The following is a 20,966-nucleotide window of genomic DNA, read 5'->3' as shown; positions in this document are numbered from 1 at the left end:
CCACTTAGAAAGGAAGCTAGAACTAGAGGACACAGCCTCAAAATAAAGGGGGGTCAGTTTAGGACAGAGTTGAGGAGGAACTTCTTCTCTCAGAGGGTGGTGAATCTCTGGAATTCTCTGCCCACTGAAGTGGTGGAGGCTACCTCGTTGAATATGTTTAAATCACGGATAGATGGATTTCTGATCGGTAAGGGAATTAAGGGTTATGGGGAGCAGGCGGGTAAGTGGAACTGATTCACTTCAGATCAGCCATGATCTTATTGAATGGCGGAGCAGGCTCGAGGGGCTAGATGGCCTACTCCTGCTCCTATTTCTTATGTTCTTATGTTACTATGAAAGACGTGCTGGTTAGGTGCATTGGCCATGCTAAATTCTCCCTCGGTGTACCCGAACAGGTGCCCGAGTGTGGCGACTGGCACATTTTCACAATAACCTCATTGCAGTGTTAACGTAAGCCTACTTGTGACACTAATAAATAAACCTTAAACTCTAGATGTGAAGATCAGCATTCCATTAACCTTTTCAAATGATGTCCTGTACCTGATTGTGACATTAGCGAATCAATCATGGAATCCCTACAGTGCAGAAGAAGACCATTCACTTTGTCTGACTTTGCACCAGTGAATAGTCCTGTAGATGATGCCTGATGTGGGACACCGTGCGTTGAATAGCAATACCAACATGAATGTCACTGATCAATATAGCATTAATAATGTTCCATTGGGTAGGTAGGGTGTTGTCAATGAAATGTTTAGTCATGATGCTCCAGCCGGCAAAGTCTATGGTGTGGTTACTGGGCCAGTCAATCTTATCCATTTGTATGTTCTTTCCTGGAAGTACAACTGTATTGCTGCTGATAGGCTGGAGGTACCCCAGAAATACGGAAATTGACAGTGAGAATGGGAGACCTGCCCATCATAACCCTCTCTTAATCCAGGTGTGCTTGTAATAGCTTTCCTGATTGTTCCAAAATGCTTTACAATCAAAGAAGTGCTTTTTGAAGTGTAGTCACCTTTATACTATAGGAAACGCAGCAGCCAATTTGCATACAGCAAGCTCCCACAAACAGCAATGTGATAGTGACCAAGTAATCTGTGATGTTGATTAAGGGATAAATATTGATTTGATTTAGATTTATTGCAACATGTATTAATATACAGTGAAAAGTATTGTTTCTTGTGCACTATACGGACAAAACATCCCATTCATTGAGTACATAGGGGAGAAGGAAATGAGAGGGTGCAGAATGTAATGCTACAGTCATAGCTAGGGTGTAGAGAAAGATCAACTTAATGCGAGGTAGGTCCATTCAAAAGTCTGATGGCAGCAGGGAAGAAGCTGTCCTTGAGTCGGTTGTGACCTCAGACTTTGGGTGGGATTTTATGGCCTCGCTTGTCCCGAAATGGCAAAATCCCGCCTGAGGTCAATGGACCTCGCCATTATCCGCCCCCTTGCCCCCTCTGATTCCCGTGTCGGGGGGAGTGGGTGGGGGGTAAAATTCCAGCCTTTGTCTTTTTCCCAGAAGAAGATGGAAGAGAGTATGTCTGGGATATTGGCCAGGGACCAGGGATAAGCATTCCCTGCTCTTCTTCGAATGGTGTCATAATCCTCTGAGAAGGAAGGCAGAGCCTCAGTTTAACGTTTCAGCTGAAAAACAGCGCCACTGACAGCGTAGCACTCTCTCATTATTGCACAGTCCAATCCTCAGATTTCTAGAGTGGGCTTTGAACCCTTGACCTCCTGACTCAGTGGTGAGAGTGCTGCCACTTATTGCATCGCTAACACTTACTCAACCTGAGATCAGAGTGGAGAGCAAAAATGGGCCTTTGTGGTCTGTGTCACTCGGCTAGTGATAAGAACATGTGACCGAGCTACGCAAGTAGCCCTGCCTTTTCAAGCAACACAACATTTTCTTAAAAGTGTTGCACAACTCAGGGCTTCGGAATGCATAAATAAGAGGGTCAATGATTGAGTGGCACATGATAAAGATGAGGTCAACCTGAAAGAGAGATATGAAACATGCACAATAGGGGTTTGAAGGGCAGAATAAGTAGAGAGCAAGGTGCAGGGAAAATGGAGCCCAGCAAGCAACAAAGATCCCCAGGAGGATAGTTAGCGTGAGAGCTCCTTTAAAATTAGTCCGTCGGTGAAGGGCGTGACCCGGAAGTGATCTAATCCGCCTGGCGTGCATCTGAGCCAAGAGAAACATGAATATATAGAGGGACACAATGAGAACCAACGTAATGAAAAACAATATGAAGAAGAAGCTAACAATGGCGTCATACTTGGCGAAAGAGATCATGAAGATACCGGTAAAAGTACAAAAGACCCATATTGCTGCAATGATAACCGCGACTCTCCTTCCTGTCATGATGTTGTGGTAGCGCAGAGCGTGGAAGATAGTGATGTACCTGTCGGTCGTGATGGCAGCTAAATTGAAAATGGACGCTGTGAAAGAAATGCACAGTAATGAGTCAAATACATCATCCAGCCTATTTAACAAGGCCTGAGTGAACAGATGTTCCTTGCCAGATGTTACCGATATGGTAATTGCTTCCCAGGCTTTGGTCAAACTTAGGAGAATGTCCGACACGGCGAGGCTGCAGATGAAGAAGTACATCGGGGAGTGAAGGTTCCTGTTCCTGATCACCGCGATGATCACCAGTAGGTTTTCCAGCAGGCTAACCCCCGCCAGAATGAGGTACACCTCTGTGGGAATTTGGATTTGGGAACACTCTTTCACGGCACTCCCATTCACCTGGCTGCTGCCATTTATTCCAGACACTGTTCCGTTCAGCAGCCAAGGAGAGACAGTGGCGTCAGTGCGTGGGGTGATGGTGGCATCCGTGCCCAGTGAGATGTTAAGTGCTGCCATTTGTTGCACTAGGTATCCGCAGCAAAATTCAAGGGGAATTAATCTTCAGTAAGCAGAGTGAAATCGATCCATTCTTGTTATGGCTTTGAGCCGTGCCATGGATGTTCATTGCCCTGGGAATTGGGAGCTGCCACTGAAATAAAATATATATATAATAAATTAAATCAAGTTAAACTTCGTCAAACATTCAAGTTAAAATTATTAAAAGAACTTTCATTAAAATATATGTTTAGTTTACAGTGAATAATCTGGTCACCTGATTACAAAATGGAGCGAGTGCAAAAAAAGGGCAAAAAAGGTGATTTAATGGTAATGTCACTGGATTAGCCATCCAGAGGCCTAAACTAGTTCTCTGGGGGCATGGGTTCAAATCCCACTGCGGCAGTTTGTGGAATTTAAATTCAATTATTTGCTAGCACTTAGCGGTGGCACGGTGGCACAGTAGTTAGCACTGCTGCCTCAGAGTGCCAGGGATCCGGGTTCAATTCCGGCCATGGGTGACTATCTGTGCGGAGTCCGCACATTCTCCCTGGCTGGAATTTTACTGTCCTTCCTGCCACAGGAATCGCAGTGGGTGAGGGGGCGGTCCATGGAAAGGTCTGTTGATCTCGGGCAGTGTTTAAAGTTTATTTATTTGCCAGAAATAACGCTTACATTAACACTGCAATGAATTTACTGTGAAAATCCCCTAGTTGCCACACTCCGGCGCCTGTTCGGGCACACTGAGGGAGAATTTAGCATGGCCAATGCACCTAACCAGCACGTCTTTCAGACTGTGGGAGGAAACCACAGCACCCGGAGGAAACCCACGCAGCTCTGATGAAGGGTCATCCAGACTTGAAAAGTTGGCTCTATTCTCTCCTCACAGATGCTGTCAGACCTGCTGAGATTTTCCAGCATTTTCTGTTTTTGTTTCAGATTCCAGCATCCGCAGTATTTTGCTTTTACCTAAAAGGAATGAAAATGGAAAGACCATCCAGCATCAACCAAGGCACTGGAAAAGACAACAGCAAACTTAGCTCTGTTGATCCTGAAAAGTCTTGCTTACTAACATCTGGGGCCTTATGCCAAGGCTGGGAGTGCTGTCCCTCAAACTAGTCAAGCAACAGCCTGACATAGTCATACTCAGAATCACAGCTTCCAGACAATGTCCACTATCACCATCTCTGGGTCTGTCCTGTCCCACAAACAGACAATCCTGTGGCGGTGGCACAGTGGTATACAGTCAGAAAGGAGTTGCCCTGGAAGTTCTCAATATTGATTTTGGACATCATGAAGTCTCATGGCATCAGGTCAAACATGGGCAAGGAAACCTCCTGCTGATTACCAGATACCATGTCCATCAGCTGTTAAATCATTAATTCTCCATGTTGAAGTACTGAGGGTGGAAAAGGTGCAGAATGTACTCTAGGTGGGGGGGACTTCAATACCACTCATCAAGAGTGGTTCGGTAGCACCCCCAGAAACCAAGCTGGCCGAGCCCTAAAGGGGCTCATTACAAAGGAGGAAGTGTTAGGTTTGTTAGAGAATATAAAGACTGACAAATCCCCAGGGCCTGATGGAATCTATCCAAGGCTGCTCAGGGAGACGAGAGGTGAAATAGTTGGGCCTCTGACGCAAATCTTTGTCTCGTCACTGGACACAGGTGAGGTCCCAGAGGATTGGAGGATAGCCAATGTGGTCCCGTTATTTAAGAAGGGTAGGAAGGATAACCCGGGTAATTATAGGCCGGTGAGCTTGACGTCCGTGGTGGGGAAGTTGTTGGAGAAGATTCTTAAAGATAGGATGTATGCGCATTTAGAAAGGAATAAACTCATTAACGATAGTCAACATGGTTTTGTGAGAGGGAGGTCATGCCTCACGAACCTGGTGGTGTTTTTTGAAGAAGTGACCAAAATGGTTGACGAAGGAAGGGCCGTGGATGTTGTCTATATGGACTTTAGTAAAGCGTTTGACAAAGTCCCTCATGGTAGGCTAGTGAAAAAGGTTGGATCCCATGGGATAAAGGGGGAGGTGGCTAGATGGGTGGAGAACTGGCTTGGTCATAGAAGACAGAGGGTGGTAGTGGAAGGGTCTTTTTCCGGCTGGAGGCCTGTGACTAGTGGTGTACCGCAGGGCTCTGTATTGGGACCTCTGCTGTTTGTGATTTATATAAATGATCTGGAAGAAGGAGTAACTGGGGTGATCAGTAAGTTTGCGGACGACACAAAACTGGCAGGACTTGCAGATAGTGAGGAACATTGTCAGAGGCTACAGAAGGATATAGATAGGCTGGAAATTTGGGCAAGGAAATGGCAGATGGAGTTCAATCCTGATAAATGCGAAGTGATGCATTTTGGTGGGAATAATGTAGGGAGGAGCTACACGATAAATGGAAGAACCATAAAGGGTGTAGAGACGCAGAGGGACCTGGGTGTGCAAGTCCACAGATCTTTGAAGGTGACGTCACAGGTGGAGAAGGTGGTGAAGAAGGCATATGGCATGCTTGCCTTTATAGGACGGGGCATAGAGTATAAAAGTTGGGGTCTGATGTTGCAGATGTATAGAACGTTGGTTCGGCCGCATTTGGAATACTGCGTCCAGTTCTGGTCGCCACACTACCAGAAGGACGTGGAGGCTTTGGAGAGAGTACAGAGGAGGTTTACCAGGATGTTGCCTGGTATGGAGGGGCTTGGTTATGAGGAGAGAATGGGGAAACTGGGGTTGTTCTCCTTGGAAAGACGGAGGATGAGGGGAGACTTAATAGAGGTGTATAAAATTATGAAAGGCATAGATAGGGTGAACGGTGGGAAGCTTTTCCCCGGGTCGGTGGTGACGTTCACGAGGGGTCATAGGTTCAAGGTGAAGGGGGGGAGGTTTAACACAGATATCAGAAGGACATATTTCACACAGAGGGTCGTGGGGGCCTGGAATGTGTTGCCGGGCAAGGTGGTGGAGGCGGACACACTGGGAACGTTTAAGACTTATCTAGACAGCTATATGAACGGAGTGGGAATGGAGGGATACAAAAGAGTGATCTAGTTTGGACCAGGGAGCGGCGCGGGCTAATTGTTCCTGGTTTCTCGTTTCAAGGCTTCATTCTACGATCATCTTGCTGGTGCCAGTACAGAGTGAGACTGCGGATAGTTGGGAACCTGTCTCGGGGGCAGGGGATTCATATGGTGTTCGTGGAAGTGGAAATGACAAGGGTTGGGAAGCATTTTCCGATCGGGGCCATTGTGATCTCCTGGACTCGTTTCGATCGCCTCAGGGGGTCGGAGAGGAATTTCCCAGATTTTTTTTTCCCCATATTGGCCCTGGGGTTTTTCACTCTGGGTTTTCGCCTCTCCCTGGAGATCACATGGTCTGGAATGGGGGGGTGGGGGTAAGTTAATAGGTTGTAATGAACAAAGCATCGTAGCTGTGAGGGACAGCTCGGTGGATAGGATATTGGTATGTAGATAGGCTGGAAAATTGGGCGGGGATCCTGGATTCAGGATTCAATCCTGGACCGGGGAGCGGCGCGGGCTTGGAGGGCCGAAGGGCCTGTTCCTGTGCTGTATTGTTCTTTGTTCTTTGTTCTTTGTAAAGGATATAACTGCTCAACTGGGACTGTATCAAGTGGGGAAGGATCTAAAATTTCTCTGAAAACTCATAGACAAGGTCAGTCAGCCAGGGTCTTGGATAGAGTTAGAAATACTAGCCTGAATAAGGAAAAAAGCAGAAGGAAATACTCAGGAGCTAAGAATAACTTTGGACAGATTCTGGGTGAATTGTTTAAAAACAGTACAGATTATACCCATGTGTTTTTTCAGTTGTGCAAAAAGTAAAAAGGGAAAAGTTCTATTCCCTGGTTTAAAGTATACATTCCCCACAAAAGCAGTGTTCAGTCAGTCGTACTTTTAGTCTTGTGTTACAGTACAAGTATTAAACTGTGTCATGTTATTTCTTCAAATTGAGATACTTCGAGAGTATATTGTCCGATTCTGGACCCCACACTTTAGGAAGGAATGAATTACAGAGAGTGATGTGGATATTGGGGAGGTGATGGATGCTTTCCCTTTTTTCCCCCATTATTACCTAACCAGCACAGGTGTGTGTTAAAATAAATGTCTTAACCCTTTGAGAGATGTGACTTTCAAGAACACACACAAGATAAACTTACTGATAAATTGAAAGAAAGAGTAAACATTTATTTTCGCAACACTCAAAATATAAATACAATAGCATCCTCACACTCATTCATAAGACACACAGATGCACACACACAGACACGCACACACACATGCACACACACATGTGCACACACACACACATGCACGCATGCACACACACACACACACACATGCATGCACACACAGGCAGATACACACACACAAACATGCATGCACACACACGCACAGACACACACTCGCACACACCCACAGAAAAGATGATTACTAAAGATGTAGCATGCACTTAGATTTGTAGAAGAGTCAAAAACAATTATATAACTCAGTTCTTGAGGTGCTAGTTGGAAATGTTGCAAGCCTGGGGGTTCTCTCTTGGCTGACTGAAAATAATGGAGATTGGAAATTTCTGGCAATGAATTTAATGACTTATTTTACGCAACATCAGGTTTCTAGTTTTTCCTGCTGAAGTTATGGCTGAACTCCTGTCGTGAATCTGCAGGTAAAAAGAACTATCCTACTCTTCCGCTGATAGGTGGATTTCTAGGCATGGTTCTTCCTTTGTGTGGTTGAGATGGCTTCCCTGTGTAATCTTTGTATCCTACACTAGCTGTCCTGGGCTGTCCTTGGGAATTAATAAGTTGTTTCCTATCTCAAAGCCAATTTCATTCATGTGACCACAGTATTGGTGTTCTCAGCGTTCACACAAATGGTTTGATAGGCTAAGCAATTGTCACACAATGAGGAACGTTTGGTATCCCAGGTTGATACCGGAGATGAGGGGTGTAGCTTATGAGGAGAGATTAAACAGATTGGGTCTCCAACTTGTTGGAGTTCAGAAAGATGAGGGGTGATCTTATAGAGACATATAAGATAATGAAGGGGCTGGATAGGGTAGAGGTGGAGAGATTCTTTCCACTTAGAAGGGAAACCAGAACTAGAGGGCACAGCCTCAAAATAAGGGGGGGCCGGTTCAGAACAGAGTTGAGGGGGAACTTCTTCTCACAGAGGGTAGTGAATCTCTGGAATTCTCTGCCCATTGAAGTGGTGGAGGCTACCTTGTTGAATATGTTTAAATCACGGGTAGATAGTTTTCTGATCGATAAGGGAATTAGGGGATATGGGGAGCAGGCGGGTAAGTGGAACTGATTCGCTTCAGATCAGCCATGATCTTGTTGAATGGCGGGGCAGGCTCGAAGGGCCAGATGGCCTACTCCTGCTCCTATTTCTTATGTTCTTATGTTCAATCAACATTCCAGTTAGGAATAGTCTCCGAATATCTTTATCTGCATTTCCACCTCCATGAGGTTTGCAAGTCTATCAGGTATTGCTACTCTCAGTCACTGTAATTGAGATGGAGAGAGACAGTCATCAGCACCAGAGGAGCTTGTGGCTTCCCAGAGACATGTCCAGATATGAATCAGTTCCTATGTCTGTACAGAAAACACAAAAGAAGGTCACCTGACCCCCTGGATTCCATCTTGTCAAGGTAAATTGTCCATCTTCCATGCTGCTTTTAAAAAAAGTAAAAGTGTCCACCTTCTTCATACATTCACGGGCTGGTGGTACAAGTGTGACAAGTTTAAAGTTTATTCATTTGTGTCACAAGTAAGTTTACATTAACACTGCAATGAAGTTACTGTGAAAATCCCCTAGTCACCACACTCCGGCACCTGTTCGGGTACACTGAGGGAGAATTTGTCATGGCCAATGCACCCTAACCAGCACGTCATTCAGACTGTGAGAGGAAACCAGAGCATCCGGAGGAAACCCACGCAGATACGGGGAGAACGTGCAGACTCCGCACAGACAGTGACCCAAGCCGGGAATCGAACCCAGGTCCCTGGTGCTGAGAGGCAGCAGTGCTAACCACTGTGACACCGTGACATCCCACACTGAGATGAAGGGGGGGGGGCACTCCTGTGGCTCACTCACTAGCCTCGCTTACACAGCACTGATGCACGTGCTGTAAGTAGTGTGAAATGAACAAGTTTTTGAGCAGATGCCCTGATACGCTTAAACCTTTTCCTTCCTGGCCCAGCACATTCTATAGCAAGGGCAACCCTCTCATCTCAGGAATTAAACTAGCATTTTTGTTTCATAATGGTCCTACTTAGAACATTTTATTATGTTGAGGGCTTTTCATAAATATGAATTGTAGTATTCACTTAACGAAATCAGCGCAGGCTGGTACCTGCTCTACCCCCTAGACAATCAACAGCAGATGCTCATTGGAGCTGCATTATTAAATAAATCACCACCAGTGACATTAGTGTAACATGTCGAACTGATTAAACAGAAGCGCCAGGCTGTAAATCACAATGACTCTTTTAAATGAAGCCTTTGTAAACAACACGAGTATGGTTGGAATTTACAAAGGGCAGTTCATCTCTTTTTTATGGGAGTATAATGATGTTTGATCCTTTCTCTCTGTTCCCCTCGTGCTGTAACAACAAGCACCACTGCCCAATCAGGACAAAGGTTTGTTAGGCATGACCTCATTAAGGCAGCTACATAAAAGCTTCGGTGTTGAGCCCAGCCAGCTAATGGTTAATTTTAAATGGTGAGATGACTTTAACATCATAACAAGGCAGGATTAACAGAAGAAGTGGAGTGTAAGTCTGGAGTAGCAGGTTTATCAGCTCCACTAAGAGACAAGGAAGACTTGAATCATAGAAACATAGAAACATTATTTCCTCCGGGTGTTCCGGTTTCCTCCCACATTCCGAAGATAAAGTTAAAGTACGTTAAGTTTATTTATTTATCACAAGAAAGGCTTGCATCAACACTGCAATGAAGTTACTGTGAAATTCCCCTAGTCGCCACACTCCAGCGCCAGTTTGAGTCAATGCACCTAACCAGCACGTCTTTCAGGCTGCGGGAGGAAACCGGAGCACCCGAAAGAAACCCACACAGACCACAGGTCTGTACAAACTCCACACAGGCAGTGACCCAAGCCGGGAATCAAACCCAGGTCCCTGGCGCTGTGAGGCAGCAGTGCTAACCTTTGTGCCACCGTGCCGCCCCTGTGCGGATTAGGTTGATTGGCCATGCTAAATTGCCCTTAATGTCAAGGGATTAGCACGTGCACTTATAGGGATCAGGCCTGGGTGGGATTGTGGTCGGTGCAGGCTCAATGGGCCGAATGGCCTCCTTCTATATTGTAGGGATTCCATGATTCCAGGAGATGATGATCAGCAGTGAGCCTCCTTGCCCATGTTTGATGAGGTGGCATGAAATTTCATGGGCTTCTGAGTCAATATTGAGGACTTCCTCTTGGTTCTGTGCCACTGTGCTGCCAGCACTGATTGGTCTGTCCTGTTGGTAGGACAGGATACACGCACGGATGGTGATGGAGGAGACCGGGATATTGGCTGCAAAATATGACTATGTCAGGCTGTTGCTTGAATACTCTTGTGGGACAGCTCCCCTGACTTTGGCACTGGCCGCCAGATGTCAGTGAGGAGGACTTGGTATATAAACTTATTGCATGTGTAAACCTTAGTTCACAACAGCACTTAGGGATCCTTTGTGACATTAGTTCACTGTTATTTTGTTTCATTTCTTTTTGCTTTGAATAAAATAGGAAGTTGTCATAACTTACAACTTAAAATCCAGTAATGTCCATTTTACACCCCAGGGAGGGAGGTAATGTTGAAAAGTACCACGGGTGTAATCCCCATGTGTTCTTTTTGTGTTACGGGTATCCTAGTCAATAAAATCAAGATGTGGAAATGCCGGCGTTGGACTGGGGTGAACACAGTAAGAGTTTTAACAACACCAGGTTAAAGTCCAACAGGTTTATTTGGTAGCAAATTTGCTACCAAATAAACCTGTTGGACTTTAACCTGGTGTTGTCAAAACTCTTACAATAAAATCAAACACAGGAAAGGTACAGCTTTAGAAGGAGGCACGGTGGCACAGTGGTTAGCACTGCTGCCTCACAGCGCCAGGGGCCCGGGTTCAATTCTGGCCTTGATGATGTGATTTGATTTATTATTATTCTCACATGTATTAACATACAGTGAAAAGTATTGTTTCTTGTGTGCTATACAGACAAAGCATACCGTTCATAGAGAAGGAAAGGAGAGAATGCAGAATGCAAGCAAAGGACAAGAGTAAAAGATAGAGTTGGAAAATATGCTGGGCATAGCTTGCAAGAAGTCGCCTCACTCCGACGCCACGTTGGGGAAAAAAAAATAGGTTGCCTGTTATTGGCATCGTGGACATGGCAGGCAGGGAGTGTACGCAGGGTGGTGTGCGGGCGTGGCCATTGCACTCCCTTGAGCCATTGCCATGAGTGCAACTACAGCATTCCCTTCCAGGCATGTGTTGCAGGTCTGGGACAGACTACTTATTATCACAAGATGGGTTCCCATTCACTGCAGAGTGCATGCAGCATGAGTGTCTGTGTTAACCTGAACACCCGATTGGAACATCAGCTGCCTGAACTGATGAGCCCTCAAGCAGCACATGGTGCACTTCCCCCCCCTTCCTCCCTAAACCCCCAGCACTCACCACACCCCATCAGCCAGAACAATGGAACAGCCCCAGTGGCTGCAGAGAGCAGCCTGACCAGCACTCAGTAAAGGACCCCACCCCAACCCCACAGATAGGACATGGAACATTCCCGGGCTTGGGGACAGAACCGAAAACTCTCCAGGAACTTCCTCACAACGAGCAGCAATTTTCCTGGGCCCTGCCTCCCAACCTCCCCTGCCCGCCGGGGGCTCCAGCCTCATAAAACTTACCTCCCTACTCCTGTTCAACGCTGCCACGCCAGGTCCTGACTCTTATAGAGCAGACGTAAACCCCGCCAGCATGACGCCACGCCGGAGAGGGGGGAGACGCTAGCGGGACGGAGATTTTAGTCGCGGACCCGCTAATGGCTTGCTCTGGCATGTTAACGAATGGAAATCGCCATTCCGCTGATTTTCAGGTGGATCCATCGACGCGAAAAAACCTAGGCTGGGAGAAGCATGGAGCACCGGACATCCAGCGGGAATCCCGTGAATAGACCACCACCGATGTCTCCCGGCACAGCGGGATGGGGGAATGAGAGAATTGGGATGGGAAAATTGCCCCCTGTATTTTTATTCCCGAATTGTTTAATGCATCATCTTTAAAGTTCTCAGCTGCCACGGTGGCGTTTAAACACAACGCTCTAGCTCAGGGCTCTGAAATACGTGTCTCGTAACATCACCACTATGGAACTACCATTCCTGATATTGTCTCTCATTCTCCCACCAAATGTATCCATCACCTCACACTTTTCTGTGTTGAATTCCATCTGTCGTGTATACTTCAGCAGCTCTTTATAGTCCGGCGAAGGCTGTTACCATCTTCTTCACCCTTCACCCTTAAATGCACTTCCGGGTTTAGGGTCAGCTGCAGATTTTAAAATGGTGTCCTGAGCCTCCAAACCCAATGGATGACAAAGCAACGCCCCGGTATTGAAAGTTGGGGGAACATGTCTGAAGACCTCCCTCCAGCCTGAAAACAGCATTCACAATTCTGGCCTTGGATGACTCTCTGTGTGGAGTCTGCACGTTTTCCCCATGTCTGCATGGATTTCCTCCGGGTGCTCCGGTTTCTTCCCACAGTCCAAAGATGCACAGGATTGGCTGTGCTAAATTGACCTTAAGTGTCCCAAGATGTGTAGCTTAGGGGGATTAGTGGGGTAAATGTTTGGGTTTACAGGGATGGGGGGAATGGGCCTGGGAAAGATGATCTGCCGGAGAGTTGGTGCAGATTCGATGGGCCAAATGGTCTCCTTGTGCACTGTAGGAATTCTATGATGCTGTCCTTTCTTGGTCCTGGGGTTTTCCCAACCCCGGTGAGGTGGGACCTGCCGTGGTGGATGCAGCGAACCAGCCAGAACTCCATTGACTTCAGCAGGACTGGAAGAACTGGCTGGTGGGCAGGGTCGGAAAATCTGGACTGCCCCTCCTCCAGCCACCTGTGTTTATTTTGATTTCCCTTCAGGGTTGACTGCATCTCAAGTACCCCATTGATCCTGACAGTGTAGACAGAGTCTAATCCTGATTGACAGCCTATGGTTTCACTCCCTCTTTGAAGTGGTTTTCAAAAGAAGAGGTGAAATTACAGAATTCCAAAGGTTAACCATCCTCTGTGTGAAGAAATTCCTCCTCATCTCAGTCTTAATTGGCCTGACCCTGATCCTGAGATTGTGCCCCCCTGGGTTTCAGACTCACCAGCCAGGGAAAAACATCCTATCCACAGTGACCCTGTCATAACCTGGAAGAATTTTGTAATTTTCAGTGAGATCATCTCTCATTCTTTGAAACTCTAAAGAATACAGCCCCAGTTTCCCCAATCTGTCCTCAGACGTCAACCCTGCCATCCCAAGGATTAGTCTGGTGAAACTTTGTTGCATTCCTCCTATAGCAAGAACATCCTTCCTTAGATAAGGAGACCAAAGCTGTACACAATACTCCTGGTGCTTCTTTACAATACACCAAGGCTTCTTTACAATTGCAGCAAGACATCTTTGTTCCTGTATTCAGATCCCCTTACGGTCAAGGCCAACATAATATTCTCATTCCTAATGGCTTGCTGCACCTGCTTGTTAGCTTTTAGTGACTCATGAACAAGGACACCCAGGTCCCTCTGGATATTAACACTTCCCAACCTCAAACCATTTCAGAAATACCTTTCCTTTCTCTGTTTTTTGAACCAAAGTGGATAACTGGCACAGTGGTTAGCAGTGCCGCCAAACAGTGCCAGGGACCCGGGTTCGATTCCCAGCTTGGGTCACTGTCTGTGCAGAGTCTGCATGTTCTCCCCATGTCTGCGTGGGTTTCCTCCGGGTGCTCCGGATTCTTCCCACAGTCCGAAAGATGTGCTGATTAGGTGCATTGACCATGCTAAATTCTCCATCAGTGTACCCGAACAGGCGCCGGTGTGTGGCGACTAGGGGATTTTCACAGTAACTTCATTGCAGCGTTAATGTAAGTCTACTTGTGACGCTAATAAATAAACTTTAACTTCATACTTACTCGCATGGAAGTGAACTTCCAGCCTGCTAGTTGAATTTAAGTTGATATATTTGTGAAATGAATAAAATGATTTCAGCGTGAAAATCAATGAGCTTGAGGCAGTAAATTAATCTCGCTCCACACCAATGTGATTGACTCTTTAATGCAGGTTGTCGATGCCTCACAAGGTGCAGGGTTGAATCAAATTCACAGCCAACAGTTTGAGAAGGACGTCCCTTAACAACATCTCAAGGAGTAAACAGAAATGGACAATAAATAAAAGCAAAAGACTCTGGCTGCTGGGGATAGGAAATAAAGTGAAGTCACATGGGATATGCGACGAGCTGCTACTTTATTTTGTGCATTAAGCGCCGTTCCTTTACAGCTGAGTCCCAGAGTTACTGTGATTTATTTAAGACTTCCAATGCTGGGAGTCTGAAAGGCTCTGATTTTGGTTGACACACTAAAGTAGTTTTATAGCCCATGCTGCTTCCACTGTACCGTGGGAAATTATGGGCACATTGCATGAAATTTTCTAACATATACAGGTGGCAAACTCAGTGGGCGGCACGGTGGCACAGTGGTTAGCACTGCTGCCTCACAGCGCCAGGCACCTGGGTTCGAATTCCAGCTTGGTTCACTGTCTGTGTGGAGTTTGCACGTTCTCCCCGTGTCTGTGTGGGTTTCCTCCAGGTGCTCCGGTTTCCTCCCACGGTCCGAAGATGTGTGGGTTAGGTGCACTGGCCATGCTAAATTGCACCTAGGGTTCCGGGATGCATAGGTTAGAGGGATTAGCGGGGTAAATATGTGGGGTTATGGGGATAGGACCTGGGTAGGATTGATGTCAGTGTTGACTTGGGACCTGTTCCAATGGGATGGTCTTCATCTGAATCATACTGGGACCAGAGTCCTAGCGAATCACATAACTAGGGCTGTGGATAGGGCTTTAAACTGAATAGTGGGGTGAAGGGTTCAGTTGTAGGGGAAAATAGAAAACCCAAATTGAAGGAGGAGGTAAGAGTGCCGGTTAGCGATGTGGCGGAGGGTTACCAGACAATAAAAGAGAGAGACAGAACAGGTGAATGTCTTTATGCACCAAGGAATTATAAAAGAGTAGGGAAATTTACCAGGAGAACAAATTTAAAAGCTTTGTATCTAAATGCACGAAGCATTTGGAACAAAATTAAAGAGTTAATGGCACAAATAGAAACAGAAGGGTATGACTTGCTAGCGATTACTGAGACATGGTTACAAGGAGACCAGGTCTGGGAATTGAATATCCAAGGGTACTCAGCATTTCAGAAAGAGAGACTGAAAGGAAAAAGAGGTGGTGTATCTTTGCTGATGAAGAAAGATATCAGTGCTGTAATGGAAAATGACGTAAGCACCGGAGATCAAGATGTGGAACCAGTCTGGGTAGAAATAAAAAATAGCAAAGGGAAGAAGTACTTGGTAGGAGTAATCTATAGGTCCCCAAGCAATAGTTCCGCACTCACGAGGACGGCCTCAACCGGGATATTGGGTTCATGTCACACTATTTGTAACCCCCACAGTTGCCTGGACCTGCAGAGTTTCACTGGCTGTCTTGTCTGGAGACAATACACATCTTTTTAGCCTGTCCTAATGCTCTCTCCACTCACATTGTTTTGTTTCTTAAAGACTTGATTAGCTGTAAGTATTCGCATTCCAACCATTATTCATGTAAATTGAGTCTGTGTCTTTATATGCCCTGTTTGTGAACAGAATTCCCACTCACCTGAAGAAGGGGCTTGGAGCTCCGAAAGCTTGTGTGGCTTTTGCTACCAAATAAACCTGTTGGACTTTAACCTGGTGTTGTTAAACTTCTTACCAAGTAGAGTGGGCAGGAAAGCTAAAAGTTAGGACAGCGGATGAGCAGTGGCAGTTGTTTAAGGAGATACTCAATTCCTCACAACTGAAATATATTCCAGTGAGGAAGAAAGATGGTAAGGGGGGTAAAAAAAATCCATGGCTAAACAAGGAGGCCAAGGACAGTATAAAGACAAAAACTAAGGTTTACCATATTGCAAAGGCCAGTGACAGGCTGGAAGATTGGGAAACTTTCGAACATAAACAAAGGGATATTAAAAAAGTAATAAAAAGAGCTAAGGTAAATTATGAAAGAAAACTATGAAAGAAAAATATCAAGCTTCTATAGGTACATAAAAGGGAAGAGAGTCGTTAGGGTGAATGTTGGTCCCTTGGAAGATGAAACCGGCGAGTTAATAGTGGGGAACACTGAAATGGCAGAGATGCTAAATCAAGACTTTGCCTCAGTTCTCACGGTGGAGGACACTAACACCATTCCTATAGAAATGGGCAAGTCAGAGGTAATAGAAAGGATAGAACTTAGAACAATCAGCATCGATAGGGAAAAGGTACTCAGCAAACTATTGGGATGGAGGGCAGATAAGTCCCCTGGGCCTGATGGCCTACATCCTAGGGTATTAAAAGAAGTGTAGGCGGAGATAGTGGATCCATTGGTTATAATATTCTATATAATATTCCTGGACACAGGAAAGGTTCCAATGGATTGGAAAAATGCTAATGCCATGCCCTTGTTCAAAAAAGGAGGGAGGCAAAATGTGGGAAATTACAGAGTAGTTAGTTTAACGTCTGTTGTTGGGAAAGTGTTAGAATCAATTATCAAGGAAGCAATATCAGGACATTTGGAAAGTCAAAACACTATCCATCAGAGTCAGCATGGTTTTATGAAGGGAAATCATGTTTGACTAATTTGCTAGAGTTCTTTGGATGTAACAAGCAAAGTGGATAATGGGGATCCTGTAGATGTAGTATATCTGGACTTGTGGAAGGCGTTTGATAAGGTGTCACACGGAAGGTTAATTCCCAGCGGCTGCAGGACATTCTGAAGGGGGAGGGCAAACATCCAGTGGCTGTAGTACACGTTGGCACAAACGACATAAGTAAAAAAAGGGATGAGGTCCTAAAAGCAGAATACAGGGAGCTAGGAAGAAAGTTAAGAAATCGGACCTCAAAGGTAGTGATCTCAGGATTACTACCGGTGCCACGTGCTAGTCAGAGCAGAAATGGCAGGATATATGGGATAAATACATGGCTGAAGAGATGGTGTCGGGGGGAGGGTTTCAGATTCCTGGGGCATTGGGACCGGTTCTGGGGGAGGTGGGACCTGTACAAATTGGGCGGGTTACACCTGGGCGGGACTGGGACTGATGTCCTCGGGAGAGTGTTTGCTAGAGCGGTTGGGGATGGTTTAAACTAGTATAGTAAGAAGTCTAACAACACCAGGTTAAAGTCCAACAGGTTTATTTGGTAGCAAAAGTCACCGCCAGGGGGATGGGAACCTATATATAGGACGGGGTATAGAGTATAAAAGCTGGAGTCTGATGTTGCAGCTGTATAGAACGCTGGTTAGGCCACATTTGGAGTACTGCATCCAGTTCTGGTCGCCGCACTACCAGAAGGACGTGGAGGCTTTAGAGAGAGTGCAGAGAAGGTTTACCAGGATGTTGCCTGGTATGGAGGGTCTTAGCTATGAGGAGAGATTGGGTAAACTGGGCTTGTTCTCCCTGGAAAGACAGAGAATGAGGGGAGACCTAATAGAGGTGTACAAAATTATGAAGGGTATAGATAGGGTGAACAGTGGGAAGCTTTTTCCCAGGTCGGAGGTGACGATCACGAGGGGTCACGGGCTCAAGGTGAGAGGGGCGAGGAATAACTCAGGTATCAGAGGGACGTTTTTTACACAGAGAGTGGTGGGGGCCTGGAGTGCGCTGCCAAGTACGGTGGTGGAGGTGGACACGCTGGCATCGTTTAAGACTTACCTGGATAGGCACATGAGCAGTTTGGGAATGGAGGGATACAAACGAATGGTCTAGCAACAATGAGCAGCACAGGCTTGGAGGGCTGAAGGGCCTGTTTCCTGTGCTGTATTGTTCTTTGTTCTTTGTTCTATGTAAGGAGTCCGAGAAGGAGGGATCAAGGACAAAATGTGGGGAGAATGTTCCAGCTACATCAAAAATCAGGAAAAAAGTTAAAAGGAAGGAGAACTCAGGAGACATTATTAATGGAAATGTTAGAATTCAAAAAGAAGGAACCAAAACTAGCATAAGGGCACTTTATCTGAATGCTCGTAGCATTCAAAACAAGACAAATGAGTTGACGGCACAAATCATTGTGAATGGGTATGATTTGGTGGCCTTTGCAGAGACATGGTTGCAGAATGGTCACGACTGGGAGCTGAATATCCAGGGGTATCAGACTGTTCAGGGGGACAGACAGGAAGGTAAGGGAGATGGTTTAGAACTGATATTTAAGGATGACAATAGGGCGGTAGTGAGAGATGATATTGGTTCTATGGAAAAGAAGGTTGAATCTATTTGGGTGGAAATTAGAAATAGTAAGGAGAAAAAGTCACTGATAGGCGTAGTCTATAAGCCACCAAATAATAACATCACGGTGGGGCGAGAAATAAACAAAGAAATAACTGATGCATGTAAAACTGGTACAGCAATTATCATGGGGGATTTTAATCTACATGTCAATTGGTCAAACCAGGTCGGTCAAGGTAACCTTGAGGAGGAGTTCATAGAATGTATCCGCGATAGCTTGCTTGACAGTATGTGTGGAACTACGAGGGAGCAAGTTATCCTCGATCTGGTCCTGTGTAATGAGACAGGAATAATTAATGATCTTGCAGTTAGGGATCCTCTTGGAAAGAGTGATCACTGTATGGTTGAATTTAAAATACAGATGGAGCGTGAGAAGGTAAAATCCAATACCAGTGTCTTGTGCTTAAGCAAAGGAGACTACAATGGGATGAGGGAGGAGTTGGCTAAGGTAGACTGGGAGCAAAAACTTTATGATGAGACAATTGAGGAACAGTGGAGGACTTTCAAAGCGATCTTTCACAGTGCTCAGCAAAAGTATATACCAGTGATAAGGAAGGACTGTAGAAAAAGAGATAATCAGCCATGGATATCGAAGGAAATAAAGGAGGGTATCAAATTGAAAGAAAATGCATATAAAGTGGCACAGATTAGTGGGAAACTAGAGGATTGGGAAATCTTGAAAGGTCAACAGAAAGCCACGATAAAAGCTATAAAGAAAAATTAGATGGATTATGAGAGTAAACTAACTCAGAATATAAAAACAGATAGCAAAAGTTCCTACAAATATATAAAACGAAAAAGAGTGACTAAATTAAACATTGGTCCTTTAGAGGACGAGAAGGGGGATGTAATAAATGGAAATGAGAAAATGGCTGAGGCATTGAACAGGTATTTTGTGTCGATCTTCACAGGGGAAGACACAAATAACATGCCAAAAACTGAGGACAGGAAGGCTATGGCAGGTGAGAACCTAGAAACTATCATTATTACGAAAGAGGTAGTGTTGGGCAAGTTAATGGGGCTAAAGGTAGACAAGTCTCCTGGTCCTGATGGAATGCATCCCAGGGTACCAAAAGAGATGGCGGGGGAAATAGCAAATGCACTAGTGGTAATTTACCAAAATTTGCTGGACTCTGGGGTGGTTCCTGCAGATTGGGAAAACAGCAAATGTGACGCCACTGTTTAAAAAAGGAGGTAGACAAAAGGCGGGTAACTATAGGCCAGTTAGCTTAACTTCTGTAGTAGGGAAAATGCTTGAATCTTTCATCATAGTGAGATATCTGGATATAAATTGTCCCATTGGTAAGACACAGCACGGGTTCATGAAGGGAAGGTCATGTTTGACTAATTTGGTGGAATTCTTTGAGAACATTACATGTGCAGTGGACAATGGGGAACCTGTGAATGTGGTGTATCTGGATTTCCAGAAGGCATTTGACAAGTTGCCGCACCAACGGCTGCTGCATAAGATGAAGGTGCACAATGTTACGGGTAATGTATTAGCATGGATAGAGGATTGGTTAACTAACAGAAAGCAAAGAGTATGGTAAATGGGTAGTTTTCTGGTTGTCAATCAGTGACTCGTGGTCAGTGTTGGGACCGCAATTGTTTACGATTTACATAGATGATTTGGAGTTGGGGACCAATTGTAGTGTGTCAAAATTCACAGATGACACTAAGATAAGTGGCAGAACAAAGTGTGCAGAGGATGCTGAAAGTCTACAAAGGAAATAGATAGTCTAAGTGAGTTGGCGAGGGTCTGGCAGATGGAGTACAATGTTGGTAAATGTGAGGTCATCCATTTTGGTAGGAATAACAGCAAAATGGACTATTATTTAAATGGTAAAAAATTGCAGCATGCTGCTGTGCAGAGGGACCTGGGTGTCCTTGTGCATGAATCACAAAACGTTGGTTTGCAGGTGCAGCAGGTAATTAAGAAGGCAAATGGAATTTTGTCCTTCATTGCCAGAGGGATGGAGTTTAAAAACAGCGAGGTTATGTTGCAGCTGTATAAGGTGCTGGTGAGGCCACACCTGGAGTACTGTGTACAGTTTTGGTCTCCTTACTTGTGAAAGCATATACTGGCACTGGAGGGGGCGCAGAGGAGATTCACTAGGTTGATTCTGGAGTTGAGAGGGTTGGCTTATGAGGAGAGGCTGAGTAGACTGGGGCTATACTCATTGGAATTCAGAAGAATCTTATAGAAAAATATAAGATTATGAAGGGAATAGATAAGATAGAAGTAGGGAAGTTGTTTCCACTGGCATGTGAAACTCGAACTCGGGGGCCTCAAAATAAAGGGGAGCAGATTTAGGACTGAGTTGAGGAGGAACTTCTTCACACAGAAGGTTGTGAATCTGTGGAATTCCCTGTCCAGTGAAGCAGTTGAGGCTACCTCATTGAATGTTTTTTATGGCAAGGATAGATACATTTTTGAACAGTAAAGGAATTAAGGGTTATGGTGAGCGGGTGGGTAAGTGGAGCTGAGTCCACAAAAAGATCAGCCATGATCTTATTGAATGGCAGAGCATGCTCAAGGGGCCAGATGGCCTAC

General features: G+C 45.4%; 1 protein-coding gene across 4 annotated transcripts in view; it reads right to left on the bottom strand.

The window, feature by feature from the left end:
• Positions 1 to 740: 740 nt before the first annotated feature.
• Positions 741 to 20,966, bottom strand: part of LOC144495561 (melanocortin receptor 5-like) — a 121,660-nt gene continuing 101,434 nt past the window's right edge. For 3 of the 4 annotated variants that reach the window (XM_078215671.1, XM_078215670.1, XM_078215672.1), the window contains one exon: positions 741 to 3,008. In XM_078215671.1, the coding sequence (XP_078071797.1) occupies positions 1,847 to 2,875 (1,029 nt within the window). In that variant the 5' untranslated portion in view covers positions 2,876 to 3,008 and the 3' untranslated portion in view covers positions 741 to 1,846. Of the gene's footprint in view, positions 3,009 to 8,484; positions 8,583 to 20,966 lie in introns of those variants that run through there. The other variant, XM_078215673.1, reaches the window with a different exon arrangement.

This window comes from Mustelus asterias, chromosome 7, assembly GCF_964213995.1.
Source record: "Mustelus asterias chromosome 7, sMusAst1.hap1.1, whole genome shotgun sequence".
NCBI lineage: Eukaryota > Metazoa > Chordata > Chondrichthyes > Carcharhiniformes > Triakidae > Mustelus > Mustelus asterias.
Note: the sequence above shows the minus strand (reverse complement) of the source record. Positions and strands in the feature narration are given on the sequence as shown.